Source organism: Gasterosteus aculeatus, chromosome 6 (genome assembly GCF_964276395.1).
Source record: "Gasterosteus aculeatus chromosome 6, fGasAcu3.hap1.1, whole genome shotgun sequence".
NCBI classification, from domain to species: domain Eukaryota; kingdom Metazoa; phylum Chordata; class Actinopteri; order Perciformes; family Gasterosteidae; genus Gasterosteus; species Gasterosteus aculeatus.
Window position 1 is genome coordinate 2096535 of NC_135693.1, and position 23797 is coordinate 2120331.

At 44.1% G+C, this 23797-nt stretch overlaps 1 protein-coding gene across 1 annotated transcript; it reads right to left on the reverse strand.

Annotated features, from left to right (window-relative positions):
- Window positions 1–1973: 1973 nt before the first annotated feature.
- ttc27 (tetratricopeptide repeat domain 27) lies at window positions 1974–22997 on the reverse strand. Its single transcript, XM_040178944.2, has 20 exons — window positions 22273–22997; window positions 20857–21028; window positions 20403–20526; window positions 18400–18540; window positions 16909–17011; window positions 15670–15828; window positions 14912–15048; window positions 14603–14715; window positions 14151–14217; window positions 12659–12772; window positions 12283–12378; window positions 11695–11817; window positions 10196–10423; window positions 9270–9368; window positions 8683–8735; window positions 8054–8219; window positions 5139–5336; window positions 4893–5004; window positions 3448–3548; window positions 1974–2342 (listed from the first exon to the last, which is right to left on the reverse strand). Exons 1-20 carry the CDS (start codon window positions 22361–22363, stop codon window positions 2217–2219), a joined length of 2523 nt encoding a protein of 840 aa, XP_040034878.1. The 5' UTR covers window positions 22364–22997; the 3' UTR covers window positions 1974–2216.
- Window positions 22998–23797: the final 800 nt, after the last annotated feature.

A 23797-nucleotide genomic window follows, 5' to 3' on the forward strand; every position in this document is an offset into this window, starting at 1 on the left:
TTAAGTCCTCGTAAGTAGTCTAATTCATTTTTAATTGACAGCGGAACACACAAGCCTTTTCTGAGCATTAGTCAGAACCGTACCAAACTTAGGCATGGTTTGTCAATTTTTTTGTGAAATACTGCTCATCTCTGGCTGGACGGGCGGACAGCAGGACAGACGTGGACTCCAGTTAGACAGGAGGAAGTGGAGTATTGGTTTACATCAAGATGGTTCATGTTCAACCTTTAGTAGATCAGCCTTGTGATCTGTCCAGTGAATTTGTGGCTGCTATATGCATACGTACGACCTAAATTAAAAAAAATGCACTACAGGAACAGTTTCTTTTATTAAAAATGAGCTACAACTTGAAAGATCATGATCAAAATTGGAAGCCTGGTTGGGAACATCTGGAAGGATTCAGCCAAACGACTTCTCTCATTCTGGTAGATTTGTCAGATCACAGGTCAAGTATAAGCGCTGCGTTTGCAAAGGCAGGAGCAGTTCTGTCGACCCGCAGGCCGGAACAACAACTCACTAACATCAGGATGAACATTACATTTTGTATGCATTTTTGTTAGATAAAAAAGAAAAGATTTCTATTGGCCCTAAACTGGCGTCGAGGAGCAGCAGGTCCTCTCGCCACAAGACAAGATCCAATCACATGCAATGTGTGGTCTTCTAACATATGTGAATATAACGAACAAAGCGTGAGTGTTGTGTGGTGCTTGGTGTGTCTCTAAATCTCATCCTTATCAGACCTGCGTCTGTCTGCTTGACACTTTCGGATTTTCCTTTGGCCTTGCACGCAAGACAGTGACTCCCTAAATGAGCACTAAGAGCTTTTGATTATCAAACTCAATTTGCTTGTGGATTGCAGTGTTGCAGAATAAATTATCCTAAAATCCAATAACTTACACAGCCTCACCACTAAAATTCAAACTTTAGGACTTGACATGCGTTGGTGGGCGAGCGCAGCAAAGAGGCAGAGGACACATTTTCTTTTTTGATCTTTCTGTTCAACGGGAGACTGATGGACATGCATATAAAAAGGTCTATATCCTCAAAGGGGGCTATAACCGATATTTAATATTTATCCCCATCCTAAACAAGTCCTTTCCATTCTTATCACAGTGGGCTATACCTTCAATAAATTACAAGATACATGGCAAAAAAATAAAAACCCTGCGCAATTGCAAGGTCATTCTGCTTGGTGAGGAAACAAATAAGGAAGATTGTGGGAACTGCAGGAGCAAGCTTGTGTGGGTGTGTGTGTGTGTGCACACACACACTCACCATCTCTCCCCCAGCGCATCAGTGTGCACTGTGGTCTTTATTAGCGGAGCAGTGTGGCGTTGGTGCGAATTACTAAACTCTGAAATGGAGTGTGTTCACAATGGTGACGTCATTGGAAGATAAAGTGGATTGTTGCCAAAGTAGTGTTTAAATCTCTCGCATTCAGCTTGAGGAGCATCATAAGTATGAATAGTTTTTATTGGGGTGAAAAGGAAAACTAAGAACGAGACAGCATCCATTCCCTTCATCCTGGATCCACTTCACGTACGTTCACATTCCGTTGGTTGTCATTTGGATCCTCTCCTATAAATCAAACATTTATTGAATATCTGTATGTTGGAAGCATCCCCGCTCAGTGGCTCTTCCAGAGGTTATGTCAACTTTTACTGTAACGTCTTCTTCCTTCTCCAAAGCAAAGTCAAAGAACAGAGGTTGTCCTCTGTTGTAAAGATTGTAAAACCCTTTTGCTTTTCGAGGTTATGTTTCTGTTTTCATGAGCCGACATCCCCCATCACACTCAGCCCTTGATTAACGGGTCACAATGCGTAAAGGAATGATGTCACCATTCAGTCCATGTCGACTTGTCCTTGGGCACATGGGGAGCTTCTAGAGCTCTGCAGCCTATTTATCTTCAACGTCGGGTTGAAAGCTGCATCTTTGACATCCTCACAGTCGGGATGCAGAAGTACAGTAAGCTCGCGTCAGATTGTTTATTTTTATATGTGACACTTAAAACATTTACACTACTAAATACTACTACTAAGAAAAGTTAAGATCATTTAAACATTTTAAATATTTTAATATTTGATGCCTTAAAGTCAGTTTACATTCCAATGTGGATATAGAAGTATTAATAAAATAAAAAATCAATTACAAAATTGTTGTCATCCTCAATCGTCACACGTGACCCTCGTCTGATGAGGCTTCACTACAGCCGACGGTCACTGCGATTGGCCACGCAGCTTCTCGCCCAGCTCTTGTAGCTTAGTGATGAGTTGTTCCAAAGCAGCGACACCGTCCTGCAGCTCGCCGTGGATCAGACCCGTCGCCACATCCGTGTGCATTTGCTGGAACAGATCAATGATTAAATATAATGTATTAGGTTGTCAACATTGTTCATTTGACAGGTTAATCGTCTCTGATCTGGATGTGCAGAGAACATGCGGTTGCCATTCGTTCAATGAGGACGCAGAGAAGCGCAGCAGCCGAGTGAGACAGCAGGCGGTTTTTATCGTGTTACACAAGTATAGAACTACACAGCATTCAGCAATAAATATAGATCCCCTTTGATGGAAATACCCACCAAGTAACGGAGCTATTATTGTCCAGTGTGACCTGGTGCAAGCACTTTATTTCCTATTTTTGGTCCAGGCAATTCCTTGATTTAGACGAAGTGATTTCAGGTTCATTAAAATCACATGGAGGCAGCCGACGGCGTACAAAACCAATCGATACAGGAGAAACACGTGGGGACCTTTCTGTTATTCTCACAACAGCTTGACATATGTGATTTAGAGTAATCAAAAAAAAAAGCTTACGCTCAAGTATAATATCCAGGACTGTCAATTAGAAACAATTTACCAATCTCATTCATTTTCATTAATTGCGATTAAAAGTTTGGTTTTCTTTTGAAAGAAAAAAAAGTCTTATGAATTAACGATTACTTTAGAAAGTGAGTATTTTAGACAATATTCTTTAAAAACAAAACTCCACTTGATCATCTAGGACGGGTGGAACATGTGTAACTAGCGAGTCTTTGCTCTCAACTCTCCATCATTTAACAGCTGTGTTTGAAGTGCCAACAATCTCCCCACATTTGGACATCAGGTTTTCCATTAGGGACACAGTGGTGGTCCTCTGCAGGGTAGATGTTGAGATGGATGTAGCTTAGCAGCTAGCTACAGGTTACCACGTTAGTCTTTGCCACAGCGGTGACGGGCGGGTCTCCCGTCATCTGTTCGTTGGTGCACTTTATTTTTAAATGGTTTATGCTCTACCCCCCTAACCCATAGCCTCACATTTCATTTCTCTTGCACATGTTGTCGTATCGGTCTTGTTCCCCATTGTCTTACTGTCTGATGTCAAATTCCTTGTGTGTCCGACATATTTTGGAAATACATGTTTTGTGATGAACACGTTAACTGACAGCCATCATAGACATTGTAACGGTACCTTAGCTTTGCTGGCCAGGCTCTTGAGGCTGAGGCGGGTGGAGGAGAGCATCTGAAGAGCTTCTGTTGAATTGCTTTTCTTCTCACAGTAATTGAAGGTCACTAAGAAACAGATTCAGAGGATCAAAAACAGGTTGGATTAGTTGCTTTTGTGTTATGTCCTCATTTTACTCTTTCGAGTGTTTAAAGGATTCCTTGATGCTGCTTCAGAGAACCGCTCATCCAAAGAGCTTCGGACTTCACTTTCCTGGTTAATGAACGGTATACGTTTAACAAGTAATTAAATAGTAGCACCCATTAGAGAATAAGCATTCATGACGCACTCATTTTGGTCCAAAAGCTGACCATCACTGGCAGAAATAGAGTTGCGTCCAGCACGCCGTTTCCCGGGTAACCGTTAACATTGAGATGTCACTTCAACTCTATAGAGTGACATTACATTTACGCTTCTATACCCATACTGACATTTGGTACAAGGATGATGAAGTGTAAGCCAACGTAGAAACATTTTAAACAAGGTTCCTTCGAGGATTTCTGAGTTGGTTACGCAAAAACATTTGAATGAATGAACTATTTAGTTTATAAAATGTCAGATTATCCGTCACAAGAGAAGTTTAAAACGTTATCAGCCACAGATCTAAATAATGCTCAAACGTTATATCAACAGCAATATAAAACCATATGTAATAATATAAGTGATTAAAAGCAGAAATAATCTATTGGTCTGCAACCCGGCCCCAGCACAGCACAACTGTGTCCAACACATTAAGGAGGCAAGAAATTCCACAAATTAACTCCAGACAAGGCAGAGCTGTTGGGGGAAACCCTGCATGTGACCACCTCGTGAGGCGGATTTAAAGAAGGCAACGGGCTTATAGAACCTCTATAAGCAGGTTCTGGTTTGTTTAACAATTTGCTTATCATATAATTCCATACGTGTAGCGCTCTACGGCATATATAACCTCTACACGATAATATTAGAACACGTGTCAAGGAAAAAAATGATTAATCCAATAAATGGTTTTAAAAGTTAAAACTGTTCTGCCTCATAGTGGGAGGAGCTTAGCCGAGCGCAGAGACGGAATAAAAGAGCCGTGACCGTCTAAAACGAGGCGCTTTGGTCCGGGAACAAAAAATTCATCCTCTTTAAAACACGAGCTGAATTAATAGAAAAAACAGGAAATACGATCTCCTTTAAAACACTAGAGTTGTATGGAGTTCAATTATTATTTTGAACACAAGAACTGATTACAGAAAAAAATAAAAAGGCTAGCTTTAAACCAAATATATAAAAGAAAATTAAAAATGCTTTAAAAACAGCAGTATGGTGTAAAATACTTGGGGCTTTTTGATAAAGTAAATTTCTCTCACTCATTGCAGCGGATCAAAAGGTCATTCATAGATTCCCTAGAATCAAACAGCGGTTGGTGGGTCTCATGCGCTCACCTTCACCCATGTCGATGGCTCGGAGGATCACCTCCATGATGAGAGCAGGTTCCTTCTCCCAACCGCTACTCTGAACTTTGCACCGATGGGCCTTAGACAGGAACTGTAGAGCCTGCAAAACCCCACACAGCCCCAGCAGGTTGATAAGTGGCTGCAGTCAAGTCAAAGACAGTCGTGTATCTTCTTTTTATGGTCGCGAGCGGCATGTGAAAGTGGTTGCGCAGGTCAAAACATGTCAAACGCCACCTTTTGGTTGTCGTCTGGGTTGGAGCTGCGTCCGTCTCCGTACAGCCGAGCGTACTGCTGCCATATCTCGCAGTCGCCGCTGTGGCGGGAACTGATCCGGCCCAGCAGCTCCTTCAGCTCGGGCCGCAGCGCCTCGGCCTGCCCGCCCTGCCTGTCCGTCAGCTTTTCAACTACTGCTCGAACTAGGATCCGTAGAATCTGCCGGGGGAAAAACATCAGGTCTGTGCTCAAAGAGGAACCACAAGTCATGCAGCTTCTATGTCCCTGTATGGGGGTTGAAATCCACATGCAATCCTTTCACTACGGTTAAACTAAAGAAGCCAATGACGGAGTAGTGGGATGGAAAGTAGCCGTTTATGTCGCATGTGGTTTCAATCTTCAAACATTTACACTCGTGAAGCCGTTGGCACGACACTGCGTATAATCTCTGCTGTGGTCTCCAATGTTTGCAGTAATTAGGCCACAGTTATCTAGTGATATACACAAAAACTCGCACTGCGGAAATTGGGTTGTAAGGTTTCTAGTTTTAACTTAATCATGGAGGGTAAATTTAGTGTTTTAAATTGGCTATTAAAAAACTAATTTAGTAAGGAACGCTTGACTATAATACAAAGCAATGTTAGTGTTGACAAACTATGAAAAACAACCCTTCTCATCACTTGTGTGAGATGCAGAACAATCTGGACCTGGTCAGGGTGCCTTGGCAGAACGGGGCCGAGCCCACTGGGTGGGAGATTTTAAAGGGGAGACAGTAACACCGCTGCATTACAGGGGATCCTCAAATACAAGAGGAGAAATGCACATTGCATCCTGGCGGTCAAACAGCACACCGGCTCTGGTGCGGTTTGTTCCCAGCTCCGGTTCCGGTTTGTGATGGGAAATGGACTCTAGAGCGCTCTTAGTTCTCCGACCACTCAAATCGCACCAACACATCATGTCATCATTCACACACTGATGACAGGAGCTACCTGCCCATCAGTAACTAGCATTCACACACTGTAGGAGCCTTGCCCAAGGACACGCGGGTTAGCAGGACCTGGGATCGAACCTACAGTACTCTGATTGGAGGACGACCAGGTAGATGGAAGAGCACACCAACTCCAGCACGGGGTTAGACATCAGAAAAGAGGTCTACGAATTCATCTTCCACATCTACTTATAAGAGACTAAAAAAGGCCTAATTGATGAGGCACAAAGACACAAACCGCATAAACTGCACACGCTGGGGGAAAGTCAACAAAACAGATACCAAAACAAACAGGTAGTTTTAGGGTTTCAGTAGAATCAACACACATGAGGGGGGGGGCATCGACTGCGTAATGTCTCAATTAATGGACCGACAACCTCCCTCTAAAGCTCCACTCTCTAGAATGAGTAAATCCCCAGAAACAGGCCTTGTAGATCGATGGGGAAGCAGAGATCACCGTCTACTCATGCAGACATGCGTCCTGTTCAAGGATCCACTCTTTACCGCTAAGGCAGATCCACAGGATAATGGATGATATATCTGGGATGTCGGCCAAAGACCAACCTCTAAACAATGGACACTCCTTAATGATAATAACTGCCTCCGTTACCACAGGATATCAATACCTCGGTCGAAACAACAGAGGACGTATTATTTCATTTCTGCTAGGAAAAGAGGCTAAACAGAATTGGAAGATAAAATAAAAGACTAGGAAAATAAGCATAAACTATCAGCGTCATCCAGCCTTCTAACCAACCCGGAGAGAACTCAACAGCCTGTTATCACAAAAAAAGATTCACAAACCAAAGAATCAAGCAATCATCTAAGTCGGTACATAAGTAAAAAGTCGAGAAACTTTTGGTTTCAAAACCAGATAAAATAGCAGAATCCTTTGCAGAATTTTACAAATCTTTATACAAAAACACTGATACCTGCTCTGATGATGCAAAACTGTTCCTAAACCCTATAACTATATAAACCGAAGGACAGAATCAGCAGCTAAGGAACCATTGAGGAAAGGGAGATCTCCATGCTCGAAACAATAAAAGCCCAGGGACGGATGGATATATTAATAGATCCTATGAAAACGTCAAGGATATTTTATCAGCGCTCTTGCTAAAAGGGATGCATTAGAATCTAAAACTAAACTGACTGAGGCCAAAAGCATTTCACTGGGTATCATGGCAATATTTATTCAAACACTAAATCGGTTCAAATTTGAACTGGTCGAAAATGCATGTTGTTTAAACAAAATAAAAAGTGAGTATAATTATTTGTTTTTTAAGTGTTTGCAAGGAATTGTATTATCGATTTGTTGTGTCACACGTTTACGTCACTCAATGAGCTGCGGACCAAAAAAATGACGAGGAAAGAGCAGCCAGCAGCTGTTGAGTCACATGACGCAAGCAAAGAAGTCTGTTCGAGTTTAGTGTGAAATGGTCGCACACAGACGGGAAAAAAAAAGTGTTAATGGCAAAATATGCAACGTCAACGTAACATGACCATTCATTTTACTACCAGTTATGTATCTATTTTGTGCTTTGTCCCATATTGGCTAATGACAAATATATTTGTGCGTGTTTCACTTTTTAATACCATTTTAAATTCATCTCACAGCACTTTGCTATTTTCTAGCTGTATTTAGTGTATACACTTACTTGACCTGCACTGAGTGTGAGCGTCTCAGTATGAGCGTCTGAGTAGTGAAGAGAACAAGTTCTGATTATCCGGTTAAATTTTGTGATGTATTTTTTCTTTATTATGTTCAAGGAGAAACCCGTTTGTTGACTTTCTGAAGTATTTTTGCAATGTGAATTTGCAGTTCTGTTTTAGAATAAAGGGTGGAAATTGAAGCTTTTTTAAATGCAGATTCTTATCAGATTATTTCATTTGACTTTTGCCGCTATCTCCGAATCGTTTTTGTAAATCTTAACATATTTATCTTTACCTGGATGTCCTTAAAGTTTTCCCTGAGGTCCATCAGGCGATGGTACGCCTTGATGGCTTCAGCAAACTCCCCGATGTCGGTGCTCACGACCAGAAAGTTCTCCCAGATCTGCCATTGTTCATAGTTACACTTCAGGGCTTCCCGTAGCGTGCAGAAGGCTTTGTCTCTGCCGGTGAAAAGGGGGCAGGATGAAGCAAGAAGAGCAAGCAAAAATACATCAATGGGCCAAATACATTAGCTACAGTTATAGTAGTGCTCATTTTTAAACATCTGGCAAGCGGACCAACAAATGGAGACGGACATGAAGGCACACAAACAACTATCGATGATCCTCAGGGACGGAGACAGTGTGGAAGGTGATGAAGACATCATCATGTTTCTGCAGAATGTGCCAAACGGTTATTAACAGGAACTTGCGTCTGGATTCAGGCCAGAAAGCTGATTCAGACTCACAGGGTACCTCTGTACTCCACATGTGGCCTACGACTCAACACCAGAGTCATTTCTGTCACAGGCATTGAAATGAAGATCCATCACACTGTCCATCCAGATGGAGGGTTCCTCCTCGCGCTTTTTCGGGGGAGCTGCTACAAACATTTTCAACACACCATGTTCCTACTCGTACGTACTTCTTTTTGAGGCGAATGTAGGCTGAAGAGAAGTTGTTCCACGCTTCTGCATTCTGAAAAGTGGGGAGGAGGAATAGTGGAGACAAATCAGTTTTAAGGGTAGGTGGGACAAATAGCATTAGCATAGCAGGTTCCGCTGCCTGGTGTGTGTGTGTGTGTGTGTGTGTGTGTGTGCGCGCGCCACACGGTGATGGAGGACCAGAGGATGGACTCCATGATGGAGGTGCACCATCACCGTCTTGAGGTTAAATTTCTTCAGCTGCATCAGGAATAACAACCTCTGCTGGTGGTCAAAGGTGAGCACACCTTTTACTAAGATGTCCAGTACTTTAACTGAAGATAACAGAGGTATGGAGTACGTCTGCTGGAGTTGTCCTGTTTAGGAGCTCCGGGCATCCCAGCTGTAACATGGGTGAGCAACGAACAACACAGCAGCCATCGGCTGCGACATCTTTTTTGTATAGAAGGAATATTGTTACTCTAAAAGCAAGAGGTCGAGTTAACAGGAGTGTTATCTGCTCAAAATTTTACTTTTCCATGATATAGAGTTAGAGACAATGTGTGTGTGTGTGTGTGTGTATACTTACATCCGGCTCGAGTCCCACACACCTTTGGAAAGCTTTGGCAGCTCCCTCATAACCCTCCAGGGCAAAGTAGGCACAACCCAGAGAAAACCACACTCCGAGCTGCCCACACACACACACACACACACACACACACACACACACACACACACACACAAGTGCATGGATCAGATCTTTGCAGAGATGCGTGTCCTGTATCAAGCATTCCAACAGTTGTAGATGATTGTAGTCCTAATGAGACTAGTTCTATGATACTGATAGAAGCTCATCATTTAAAGTCTTTTTTTACATGCGTGTGGAGTAGAAGACCGGTATGAAAGTGTCTCAAGTTAAGAGTAAAAATGGAAACGCATCTATTAAGCGGTTTAGTCAGGGGGTGTCAAACTCATTTTAGGGTGGGGGCCACATACTGTCCACTTCCATGTGACGTGGACCACACCAGCGAAACCACCGGCGGTGACCCGGTCGAACGGGGGGGGGGGGGGGGGGGGGGGGGGGGGGTGCATGCGCTGACTGAGTGCGACCCCCAGTGGACTTTTTAGCAATAGCAGCTATTTTTATAAAAATGCAAATTATGTCTTTGTCATTTTTACACTTAGCCACGTCGTCCAGCGGGCACTGACGCCCGGTTGTTTGACACCTCCATTAGATTGTTTGAACCAAGCAGCCTCTGAGGCCTCACCAGTGGAGCTCTAAGCTGGTTTTGCATGCAAAAGGAAAAAGTTGCATTGTCAGATTTGTGATTGGGTACACAGAGGCTGTCTGTGTAAATGTAAAATTTGTCCACAAAGCGTTGAGTTCATCATATTGGGAATATAAGGTTTACAGAAATAACAAGTGAAGAGTCATACATGGAGCTTTTTCCCTTCTGCATTTCATTTCATTTCACAGTGACAGTTTTGTCATTTCCTCCGTAAAGTGTCTTGTACCTGCATTGGGTTGATTTTGAGCGAGCGCTCAAAGCAGTCGACACACTGCTGGAACTCTTTGCTGCGGAGGTGCAGCAGGGCTTTGGAGCGCATGGCTCTGGCACTGCGCTGGTTCGACAGCTCCCAGGCCCGGTCGTAGTACTGATGGTCCCTCAATATGTCCCCCAGTAGACAGTACAGACTGGGCTTCTCCTTCTTCAACAACTCCCTGCGAACAATCTCCTCAGCCTGAAGCAAAAGGATGCAGAGGAAACGGGTCGGCGTGGAGGAGGAGACACTCCTCGTAAGAAGTGTGGTAGAAGGGGAATGATGTCACAACAACATACAGAGGCAGTGTTCTAGTAGCAACTGTCTTTCATTTCAGTTCAAACAAGAAAGACGGTTAGAAATTCATAAATAAGACGTCAGTTAGTAACGGAAAAGGTTCAAATAAAAAAAATTAAAAGAAACAACACTTAAGTAGCCTCACAAATAGAAAGATTAGCAATCATTAGTATGGCAGGAATCTCCTAAGAACTATTTCATTTGCACTGGTTAATTTGGTACATGTTCTATTGGATTATTAACAAGGTTCCCTGCATAACCTTAAAAAAACAATTAATCTCACTATGATGGAGGAGTCATCGTCTCATAGCAGCAGCATTGGACAAATATAAAACCACTATGGTCGGACTGAGGGTTCCAGAATTCTGAAGCCTCGTCTATTGCAGAGCACCCATCAGAACACAACCCCAACTAGACATTTCTACTCAAAGTAACCGCGTCACCACGGTTTTATGATCATCACAAAGCCAACAAAGGGCACAGTAACCCTGACATTTAAGTGGTTTCTGCCTTTTAGGTGTTCCTCAGGTGTGTGTGTGTGTGTGTGTGTGTGTGTGTGTGTGTGTGTGTTGGGGAAGGACACAACTAATCGTTGATTCGGTTTGATCTCCAGGCATCATGAGTCACTCAGGGCTCCTGGCAGGATTCAGAGACCGCAGTAAGCGCTGTTCAATGGCTCAACAGATTTATTCAAGCAATTCTAATTTAGTTCTATCACCAATTAAATCATTGCTAAACGCAACAGGGGTTAGGAAAGTGTGGCATATTCTGTGGGATTTTTCTCAGCATGTAGTGTGGATCATTCATTGCAACGTGTACCTTCGGGGGATTTACATTACCCCGCAGTAATTTGCTTACTGTTTCATTCAAAAGCAAAAGCTGACTTACTCCCATCAGTGAAAGTCATCAGATTAAGGTAACGAGCAAGAACGTATGGAATGGATGTGACGGTTCCCTCCTTTTCAACTAACAAGTCATGGCGAGCACGAGCATTAGTTTCAGTCATCTCCTGCAGTAGACTGAGCATGCGTGACTGGTCCTGAACCCATTGGGTTCTCCCAGCTTACCGTGTGTAGTTTCTCCTGTTGGTTAGAGCTACTCAATAATAACAACATCATTATTATTATTGCCAACGGACTGGGACTTTAACTTGGTGTGTGTGTGTGTGTGTGTACCTTTCCATGCTGGCCCAGCCTCTCGTAGCAGATAACTGCATCTTCCCAGAGCTCTAACTTCTCATACATGAGCAGAGCTGAACTGGTGCAGCCGAGGTCCGACAGCAGGCTGGCCAGCTGTTTCTGTAGAGCAGAGAACAACAACAACAACACTCAGAGACTGTGCACAGTAGAAAGACAAACACGTACAATAAAAGTGCAAACATACTGATGTTTAGCAGGTAGTGTTTTCCTTGTTTCCCATCTTAGTGAAGCGTGTTAGTTAGCTCACAACTTGATGTAAAAATCATCACTTGAAGGTATCTGGCCACAAGTTATTGTTCCTTGAATCATAATTCATTCTGAGGGGATCTGAACCAAATATCACAGCAATCCTTCCAATATTCATTCAGAAATCAATGCTGGTGGCGCACGCCCACTAAGTTTACAACAGAGGACAGAAAAGTCACACTTCAACCTCTTGGGACAAAGGACATTAACTTCCATGGCAAACCATTTGGGTCACTCCTGAACCAGGTTTTTGGGGTCATTTTCTCTTGGTTTATAAAAATACAGAAACATTTCAAATTTTGTTTTTGTTTTTGCTACCTGGACATCCCATCTGGGGGGGGCTTGGCAGAAGTAGAACCCCTTGAGCCGTTCGGTCACCGGACAGCTCTGGTCTTCAAAGTGATCTGCTATTGCCTGGAAGAGCAAACAAAGATGGGCTCGATGCAGCAGGTAAAGAGTGAAACTACCAAAGCAAAACTACATCTATTTTTACAACCAAAAACTTAAATCCATGAAGGCACTTTTAAACGACAACGCAGTACAAAATGTAAACTCATTTTTAACTCTTTCATTAAACTTAGAAGTGGAAACGTCTTCAATAAAAAGGCAGATGGAGATCCTCACATGTAAATAATGCTTCCCGTTCTCCTTAAAGGAAAATACAAATATACAACCACACATCACGTGTCCTTACCTGGGTTTGCATCATGGCTCTCTCGACACATCGGGAACTGCCCTTCTCCAGTTTAGTCCTGAGGCAAAGCGCTGTGACTTCTACAGCCCAGAACTTCGGCTGAGACAGAATACACTGCAGACAGACGGGCACCAAGTGTATCAGGCATCTTTTAGACCAAATCCATCTATAGATATAAGACAGTTATACATATAATGCTCCAGGAAAGAGACTGAAGTAATGTCTTGATGAAGACAGCTAGACATGTGACAACCATCTAACCAGCCTGCAGATTCCTGGATCTACATGTAGGCTAGGAAGATGCCTGCTCACAGAGCCAGCAGCCACCTGGAGCTTTCCGTCCCAGCTGATCATCATTTTGATAGGAATGATTGGACGACCTGGACTTGTACAAGCTGGATGCATCTAAAGCCAATGAGGCACATCTGCCAGGAAATATCCAAAAACAGCCGACGCTCGTGGCAACTGCAACTGGTGGTACGTCTCCGTTACCTGCTGCATGCAGCAATCCGTTACCTGATTAAAGCTCTATTGCCTTCATCACTGCAATAGCATTCTTTATTATTTATCATCCCGTCGGCTCTGCTCCTCTGACACAAACCTCCTACCAAGCAGCCTTCTGCATAGCGCCCCCCTCCCTCTGGAACGCTCTCCCCAAACCCGCCCGAGACGGCACTGACCGCTCCACATTCAAAACACAAATCAAACAGTGCAAACGGACCACTTCACAACTGATAGCAGCTAGGAACATGTTGCTAGCTGCTAGGCTACTTCATCTCCATATCTACCCTGCAGAGGACCACCACTGTGTGGTTTGGAAAACGTCCTGTCCAAATGTGGGGAGACCGTTGGGACTTCAAACACAGCCGTTAAATGATGGAGAGTTGAGAGCAAACAGGAGCCGCTAGTTCAACGTGTTCCACCCGGTGGAGTTCTGCCTCCAAGATGATCACATGTGTACTTATTGTTTAGAACTCTGCACCCTATATTTAATCAAACATAGAAGAGTTTGTGTCTTTGGTTCCACTCTCGCTCTTCCACCATACTCGTCTTTAACTGGCTTACGTCTGCAAAGACAACCAGGCGAGAGTTGGACAACACGTCGCAGTATTGTCTGTGATTCTGCCGGTATAACAAGTAAACAATCATTCATTGACACCGAAAAGGACACGGGCCAACATAACAGCCGTTTCCCGCTTGTTCACCCGTCGCTAGTAAGACCGGGAACAACTGCAGTTAGTCCTTAGGTCGATGGTATGACAGTATGAACCAGAACACCGCCCAGTTCTGATTCACAATCATCGGATCTGTGCAGCTATCTGCACCCAAGTCGTTTGCTATGGAATGTTTTGGGAAACCATCATTTGAGACGTTGGAAAAGGGGCGGGCACTGAATGAATCACCTGTCAATCAAACTCATGCATAAGCCACTCAGGGAAAGGAAAAATAAATTTGCCGAACTTTCAAAGCAGTCAGTTCTGATGTAACTTACCGATGTGAAGGCCAAGAGTTCTTCTTCAGTCAGTTTGTGGACCGGGTTATTCTTCTGGAAGTCGGTGCTGCAAGACATTCCCAGAACCTTTAGGTGGACAAACAACTACAGTGGAACCGGCCTCAAGCTGCTGAATCCATTCTAGGTCGCAATCCTCCGTTCTGCTAAATGCACGGCCATCACTAAAGACCGGAGTACACCAAACAATCAGACACTGGGTGTCATCACTCTGCTGCTACACCTCCTGAAGCTGCTGCCTCCTCAAAGGTCGCCATGGTGCTGTCAACTTTAAGGGACAACTCCACTAACTAGGTTTCCCCGCAGCGTAGGCCAATCTCTATTATTTACGTGAGGGCCACTTGATAAACTGTAAAGTGTCAGAGCTTTTTTCCCCGGTGTTTAGCCACAACTGATTTTAGGCAGAGTTCAGCCGATAGACGTAGAAGACTCACCAGAGCCCCAGAATAACGCCCTGCTCTTCAACGCTGAGGTCAGGCAGCTCATTCTGATCCGCTTCCGCAAAACTGATCTTATCCAACCGGGTTTCATCGTCCAGACTGTAGTCCTGTGATCACATGGAGACACACACGGTCCAATGTGAACACGTGGAAAGGATCAAGTTTAGGATCAACACTTTCTGCAGCTGAAAATATTAAGAGAAGCAGATCAAAATACGTACAAAAGAAATAGAAAGGAATAAATAATCAAGGAACAAAGGTTGGACTGCTGAAGCATTCCAATTGTTGAACAGAATCACGGACCTTGGGCAGGCCTGCCTGAGGCGTCGGGGCGGGACTGAACTCGTCCACCAGGCCAGACGGATCCTGCTTTCTCTTGACTTCAAGAATAAGCTGAGCCAGGTACTTCTGCTGGAAATGGGTCCGCTTGCCAAGAGCCCCTTGATTGGCCAGATACAGTGAGCGGTTACTTATGAAGGTATCACAAAGATCAACACACAGTTCCTGCAGAAGCGCCTGATCTCTGGACCCAGAACCTCACGTCCTACGTTAACTACCGTAATTTCCAGACTATAAGCCGCTACTCTTTTCCCACGCTTTGAACCCTGCGTCTTTATTCAACGGTGCAACCAATGTATCATTTTTTTAGGGGCTAACGCACGAGAGCAATAGAATTTTGCGCATTATATTTAACCACTCGTCATGGAAAATACACGTAGGAATGCATATGATTTGAACACAGAGCAGACGGCCGGGGTGTTTCCACCATGTAGATCCGGCTGAAAGCCAAAACAATCGCCACCGCCTGTTTTCTGCAGGTTTAGTGCCGTGTTACAGGCACTTTGTGTGTAAATCTCATGTTACCCCTGCGTGTTATAGACCGGTGTGGCCTATATATGTACTGATTTTTTTTCTTCCCCTTTCTAAATTTAGGTGGTGCGCCTTATATTCAGGTGCGCTCTATAGTCTGAAAATTACGGTACACAAATGATGATCAGGGGCATCTCCAACAATCACAGCTATTCTGCATCCAGTGTGAACCCGGCGGTGGGAGAACATACCAGTCAGGTTGATATTCAGCCCACAGAGCTCCTGGGCCTTCTTGATGTGTTCCTTGGCTGGCTGGTAGTCATAGTAGGTCAGGCTGGTGTACACACACTCCAGGTGGAAATGGATCGCCAGGTTTCTCTGCTTGGACAACAGAGGCTGACATTGCAGCACTGTAAAAGACAAAAAAATCATAATGGGCAAAATTCATAATTGCTTCATTAGATTTCTAAAGAATGTGTGTGTAAATAGCATAGCATGCGCAACATGCATTTACATGCATGCTATGTGTGGGTCAGCTTCCGTCCACGTGGGCCCAAACCTTTGCTAAAGTTAATGGCTGCCAATCGGAGAACATAACTGTCGGCGTGATCTGGATTGAAGTTGGCTCCACACATTTAAACGGTCTGATCCTATTGGATCCGACTAGGACGGGGAAAAGACCGACAGCTCCCTTTGCCGCTCAGAAGCCAAAACGTGTAGAACGCAAATTACGCTCGAGAAATACGTCTGGCTTTGAAAGTCGACCCCGACCCCACTAACGGCGTTTCAGAGCGACAGGAAGCTGTGCGTCATGCAAGACGGATGCTGGACATCGCTCACTTGACGAACAGTGGATTAAATTCATAGTTTTGTTCGCATGAAGAATATCTGGAGTCATTTGCATGATATTTTCTAACTCTTGTGGGAGTGGTGTTTGGAACATTTTCAAACAGATAAATCGAGATTGTAGCAAAGATTCTAATGTTTCAAACGAGATGAATCATCCTTATATTTGTTATATATTTATATGCTGTTTGTTGTGTTCAGAGTGTGTGTGTGTGTAGTTGCTCTTTTGTCCGCACAGATCAATAGACAGACACAATCCGTGAGTCACTTTTCCTGATGTATAATTGTTGAGAAATTTGAATTTTCTCAAGGAAACATTTGGAAGGAGGAAAAGTAAACCTGGAGTGAAACTCCTTCTCCATCGGTTTTTGAACAAATACTGAAGCAATTGGCATTTACATGAACCATACCACAAAGATCAAACTGATAACACTCAACATAAAAGGATAGAATTACTGAAATTATTTTATTGGTTATGGTGAATTTCATTCTATGTCCCAACGTGTTTCTACAGTTGAATAAAGTTTGTTAAGTGTGGAGTGAAAACTGAATGCTTGATGCATAATGACAGTGGGTCTTCGCTGCTGTATTTAACGTGAGCTGAAAGCTCCTGCATTCATTTCTACACGACAATGTTCACAAACCTTTGTCTATGCTGCTTTTGGCCAAGTCGAGGAGCTGTGAGGAACAGGCCTCCAGGATTTGCTGGTGTAGGCTGACGTAGCGCAGAGTCCACCACGGCATCAGCTGAACAATCCAAGAACAGAATGTGAGGAGAAGGAAACTTTTCAGGTCTTAAGGGAATTAAACAAGACTTGAATAAGGAAGAAATAGGAAGAGTAAAGAAGAGTTGTTCAGTGTGATGCATCTGAACAGCCAACATGTTTGGCCCGTTTGGTTTCCATTAGATAGAATAAATCCCCATAAATGGGTGGAAATAGAACGGTTTCGATTCTCTAGGATTCCAATAATACATTTAGCTGAGAAAGAACAGACTTCCACAAATAAGCATCAAATGCTGCTTGAGAGCCTTTTAGGACCAATAAAACATCCAGAGTGCTGAATGCTGGCGCAAAACGCTGACCACACACTAAAACCAGCCAGCTCGGTTTGTTTGGGGCCAGATGACGAGGGGGCCTGCAGACATATACGTGCTCCCTCACCCCTTCACCCCCTGTTCTTGTTCTGCACGGATATAAATGGTGTTTGTGTGTCCATGAGGATTTCTCCCGCCTCATTTCCAACGCAAGATGACCCCGTGCATGGATACATGGAGGTTTAATCAGCAGCCTGCAGCACACGCTCCAATGGGGCATGTTTACAGATTCAGACACACATATTAATCCGTCTCCTGACCGGAAACGCTTCCGCTCTAAAATGGGCTCGGAGCGGGTTGGTTGGCTTATGAGAAAAATGAAAAGAAAGAGGACAGCGGTGTGATGGTTTGGGCTCCGTACCAATGCTCTGATTTAACTCAAAGAAATACTAAATATCAAGAACGAATCAAGAAAGTTGTTTGGACACTGGGAATCTGTATACGGTGTATGGATATCATTTAACTACTCCTGGACATTCTGCCCTTTCCAATAACTCAAAAGATGGGTATTTGACTGCTTATTCCATTTTCTGGAAGAAATAATATGTCAAACAGCAAACAACACGCCAAGAGAAGCACTCAAAAGGCATATTGACAGAACTGTGTCTAAGTGGGGGATACACAACGGAGTCCAGGTCCACCAGCAAACCTCATCCACCAGAACCGTTCTTTGTCCAAAGGTTCTCTTCATGATCGCAGCGGAAGGAACCAACGGATATTTTCCCTTTGGTGCTGCTGATCAACAGTAATGCATTGGTGATGCTCCTCTTCATGTAGATACATGTCAACTACTGCAAAATTGCAGACTAAGTGATTTGGACAATGATTTATGAAAAGCCCCTCTGAAATTTATACATGGGGAGCTAAGAAACGGGGCTTGGTCTCTAATAGGCCACGAGTACGAGACTCTGGTCCTCGGTGGCAGCGCTTTCTGTCACAGCCCCCTTTAAGGATCCAGGGACGTTGGACGTTTTCTACCATTTGCTGAGCCATCCTCGTCTTCTGCAGCAGCCCCACCGGGCCAGAAGGACAGTCTTACCTGGAGGTTGTCCATCTTTGAGGAGCACTTGGTGAGAATAACCCTGGCCAGCAGGAGGAGCAAGGGGTTGGCTACCAGGCTGTACACAGACTCCCCATCCAGCAGCAGGCTGGAGTGGACGGCCTCAACCACAGGCAGGGGCTGCCAGCCAAAAGTAGGACAGAGAGTTTAGTCATTTCAGTGTTTTCCCTGCGGGAGGGGGGGCAGTAACTGTCTGCGGACTTGTGTGGAACTGCCATGCGTGGGTGTTCTAATGGTCGGGGAAACACTGCATTCTACTGAAAGGTCTAGTGGTTAAATTGAGTTATTACAATTTCTGCAGAAATGCATAAACAAAGGGTATATATTACAAAAGATCATTTATAGTAGAGTAAAAATCAGCTGACATTGCTCTGTATTTCTGCACTAACCCAAACCAATAGAGTTCAGATATATTAAACTGGTTCAGCATTGTTAATCACTGTCACGGTGAGCCGTTTCCCTGTAGTAACCAGCACACAACGTTAAAGCTATTAATCAGGTTCTGGAGTAGAATAACTTCTTCTCTTGTTCCTAGATGAATTTAATCTCAACGATGACGCACGTATTGAAGACCTGCCTTAAAACGCAGTACAGATTATCTACAGCTGCAATCAAAATTATTCAACCCCCCCCATTGCACATTAGGTTTATTGGCAAAATATACTTTTAATGACTTTAATGAATTTACTGCAGCCTCAATTATTCAACCCCTTCATGACGAGCATCTTCAGTACTTGGTCGAGCACCCTTTTGCTGTTATGACCCGCTGCAAACGTAATGCACAGCCAGACAGCAGCTTCTGACAGCGTTCCTGAGGAATCTGAGCCCATTCCTCGTGGGCAACAGCCTCCAGTTCAGTAATATTCTTTGGTGTGCGTTTTGCAACCGCCTTCTTCAAATTCCACCAGAGATTTCCGATGGGGTTCAAGTCAGGCCTCTCTAGAATCTTCCATTTCTTCTTCTGAAACCAAGCCTTGGTGGACTTTGAGGTGTGCTTGGGATCATTGTCCTGTTGGAAGGTCCAATGACGCCCAAGTCTCAGCTTCATCACAGACGGCATGCCGCTTTTTCCTAAGATTTCCTGATATGACTGAATCCATCGTGGCCTCCACACGCTGCAGGTCCAAACCTCAGTGCCTGCTGCAGGTGTCTTGCTGCAGGTGTCTTGCAGTCACTCGAGGGTTTTTGACCACTTGCCTCCTCAGGAATCTGGTGGCAGCCACAGACAGCTTCCTCTTTCTGCCACGTCCAGGTAGCGTAGCCGCTGGTCCTTCAACGTTCAACTTGCCAACTATGCTTCCAACTGTATTTCTAGGGACATTCAGTGCTTTTTCTATCTTTTTGTATCCTTTTCCTTGTTTGTGCAAGGCAACGATCTCTTCTCTGAACTTTTTGGACATTTCTTTGGACTTTGCATATTTCTAACATGCAATCAAACGTCACTCTGAACAAACCCGGAGCCAGACCAGGTATTTATGTGTTCTATCTCAAGCACATGTGAACTAATGAAGCCCTTGTTAGTTGCACTGATACGGGGAGTTGAATCATTTCAAAGGTGCTCTACAAAGTACTGAAGATGCTCGTCACGAAGGGGTGAATCATTTTGAGACTGCAGTAAATTCATTAAAGTCATTAAAAGTAGCATTTTGTGTTAAATTTGGCTAAAACCTTTGTAATATTAGTTTCATTAAACTACTTAAACAATTATTCTGTAATTTGTTTATTGCAAACAGCTGAGAAATTGTATATTTTGCCAATAAACCTAATGTGCAATGGGGGGTTAAATGATTTTGATTGCAACTGTACTTTTCTATAATCCTCAAGTGTAAATAACAATATGTAAACATGATAATTTAACCAAATATCTAACGTTATTTATATCACAGCATCTCGTCTCTTTACCTAAATTTGGCCTGGATACAAAGTTATCAACACTTTAAGTGGAGTTTTCAGCAACGTGGCTAAAGTAAGCAGCGCCGTACCTGAGAGGACAGCAGGGTCTGAGGAAGCAGGTCACACATTTGGATGGAGACTGGAGGACCAGTCCAGTTACTCTGGGCAAACGTGTGGAGACAAGAGACAGCTAGGGCCAAAACTGCCAGCTGCCTGCAGCAGGAGACACAGGACACACTGGACTTAGTGGACAGACATGCTGCATAGATTTAGAAATTATTAATTTAAAGTTGTTTATTCAGAACTAAAGAAAAAAAGTTATTCACAGCGCAACTTGTGAATAACACTATTAGTGCAATTCATAGTACTTAGTACAGTGTACTTTCCACCTTTGTAAAATGGGAAGTTCTAAATATAGTGAGATATATTGAAATGAAATGCGACCCATTAGAGGGTCCAGTTTGTGAAACACTGAGTTAGACCGAGGGAAGTGCCGTTTCAATCCCACACAGGTGCTGGAACTACTAGCGGCCATAAAGTTACCTGTTGCTGTGGTCTTCATCGAGGTACAGCGCAACCCGTCTCTCCAGGTAGGTCTCGATGTCGTCCCCCTTGCTGCAGCTGCCATCTCCAGTGAGCAGATGTGACACCGTGGGGCTGCGCAGAACTGCCTCAAAGTCCCCCTCCATCAAGGACGCCAGCAGGGGGCCGGCCTCTGGAAGAACCGCTTCCAGTGAGTTTGCTTAAGCGCATGCAATTACTCGTCAGTCAATTTAAGTGACCTCATTGAATCAAAACAGTGGGGACATACTGTAGGGCACAAATATACCCGACGCTGAATCATGCGGACGGACTGTAGTCAAGCCCACCAACCCGTGGGCTTGCATTGTTCTTATTTCAAAATGTATACAAGAGGATTATAGAAAGTGGGTTGTTGTGAGTCACATGACGCAGGCAGAGACGTCTGTTCGACTAGTCGTCCAAGGTGTGGGGACATGGCACTAAAGTATTTTTGCAATGTGAATTTGCAGTTCTGTTTTAGAATAAAGGGTTGGAAATTAAAGCTTTTTTTTTATACGATTAATCGCACAAATAATCAACCGATTAATCGATTCCAGACAAATTCCAGACATGGGGGGGCAGGACTAATTCCAATGTTTCCGCCACCATTATATCGGGGAAGGCGGGGCGTAGGCAAACACTCATTTGAGGTCCTCTTGTTTTTATTAAACAGACCTGAAGAGCAGCTGAATTGTCACTAAACACGTGGCCTTCCTCCTCCTGTGATATTATGACAGCCCTTCAGTTTATTACATCAGCGCTGAGATGAAATTCTTCGTATCTCCCAATGTTTCCCCATAGTTTACAACTTTGGCCGGGCATTGTGGATAATCCCACCGATTCTGATTAAGAGAGAACTAGTTACACCTGTATGAAGTAGCCTAGCAGCTAGCTACATGCACACTATCAGTCCAGTGGTCCGTTTGACACCTGGAGGACTTCCTCTGCACACTTCTCCTGTTTGGTTTTACTTCCAGTGCAGAAAGATGATCTCCATCTTCAACCACCGTCCCGCGGTCTCCATCTAACGGAGGACTCGTCATCCGGAGGACTCCAGTCGGACATCACGTGTTCTATGATGACAGCGTGATATCATGTAGCGACGGAACAACACCGCAGCTAACGTTAGCTCTCCGGCTAACGCGCCTCTGGGTCGCTCTAAAGCCGCCTGGTCTCTGAGGACTGAGGGAACGCTGCCGGATAATGGCCATTAACCAAGCTGACATGGTAGTTTACCATAAACCCAGTAAAGGCGCCGCTACCTGGTGGAATGTCTGCTGTTGCCATAAAGTCGGGCGCTTGCATATGACCCATAGCGAGGAGCGGCTGAACGAGCACCGCTGCCGTTAACGGTGGCGCGCAGAACCAGCGTTAATAACCGGCCGCCCGCTGCCTCACCTGCCGTGCCGAACACGGTTCGCTTCCATAGCTGCGCCTCGCTGGCTGTTAGGAAGCCTCGCAGGACCGGGACCTCCACGTCCAGCTGCATGTCCGACCGCGACCAGTCCTTCTCTGGAGGGGACAAGTGACGTGAAGTGCTTCTCAGTCAGAGATCAGGCGGCTGTTTCCACCCGCCCACGTGCTGCTAGCGGCGTCAGTGAGCAGCCATGATGGACGCGCGTTGCATTTTGGGAGAACTAATGAGACGTTTTTTCCCCCCCAAGTCAGGCATGAATATGTTGATGCGGAAGATGCTGATGTTGTATTTGCCAAGAAAAGCACGTTTGCAGCGCTTCATGTTGACTCTATTAAATATAATCGCATTGAACAACAGTTCCAGCTCCATGTAGTCCAGCTGTTACCGACAGTCCCGCGGGTTTCAAAGTCTGCGCCGGGGGGTCCAGTTCGGTGACTTTGCTGTTATGATAATGACTTTAATTGCATTTCTATGTCTGTATCTGCTATTCCTAATCAGTCCACTAGGGGGCGCACAGTGTGAGTGCGCGCATGCGTAGACAGGCGAAACACCACCTGCTGCTTTTCGATCACAGCGTCCCTCCACGCAGCTTCTCGCGAATGGACGCATCCGGGGGGAAGCGGTGGTCTTCCTCCGCGTGACGTCATTGCAATATGACATCAAAAAGTGAAAGCACGGAGACGGCGCACGTGTGCTCAGACTGTCATATTAAAATGTGTACATTTAAAACATCAAGGATTAAAGATGTAAAAAAAAAACACAAGAGATTGAGGATATTTATTCGTCTACTCATGTAATATCAAATCTTGTCATCGAAGCAATTTTGACAAACATTTAAAATTATTTCTCATTTAGTGAGGAAAGAGCTCAAGAGTTCAAATCAGACAGTAAAAAGTATCAAATAAATACCCTCAGTTGTAAATCATATTTTTGAACGTAGTCATGGTGAAGTTCTGTCCCATTCATATTAACACCATTTAAATCCCTCACAGACTTTCACACTCAACCTGGTAAGTACCAGGTGTCAGTTAAATCTGTTTAGGATTAATCCGGGTTTTTGGGGCGAGACATTTGATTTTTGTTACACAAACAGGAGGTTTTACCTCTATTTCTATTCCACCATTCAGGGGATGGAGGCAGCATGATTGACAGCCAGTGGCGGAGTGATGCCATGCAGATCAATATTTCATCAGTGGTCAGGTTTGGCAGAGGGCCTGCAAAAAACTAGATAGTCTATCATTGTATTTACATATTCACACATAAATGTACTTCTTAGCTTTCTTTAACTGTTCTTCAGTGGCGTTTGCAACATCAGGGTTTTCTGCAAAACAAAGGAGCTAAACAAACTGCTGTTTGTGGATTTTTGTTTTCACTGTTTTAATATTATTACTATTATTAACAGTCGGTCACCATCAACAAGATTAACAGTTTATTTATTTTGCTGGTCTTGTCTTCCTCCTGCTAATAGTGTGCATGATGCATACTTCTTCATCATTATATGTAAAT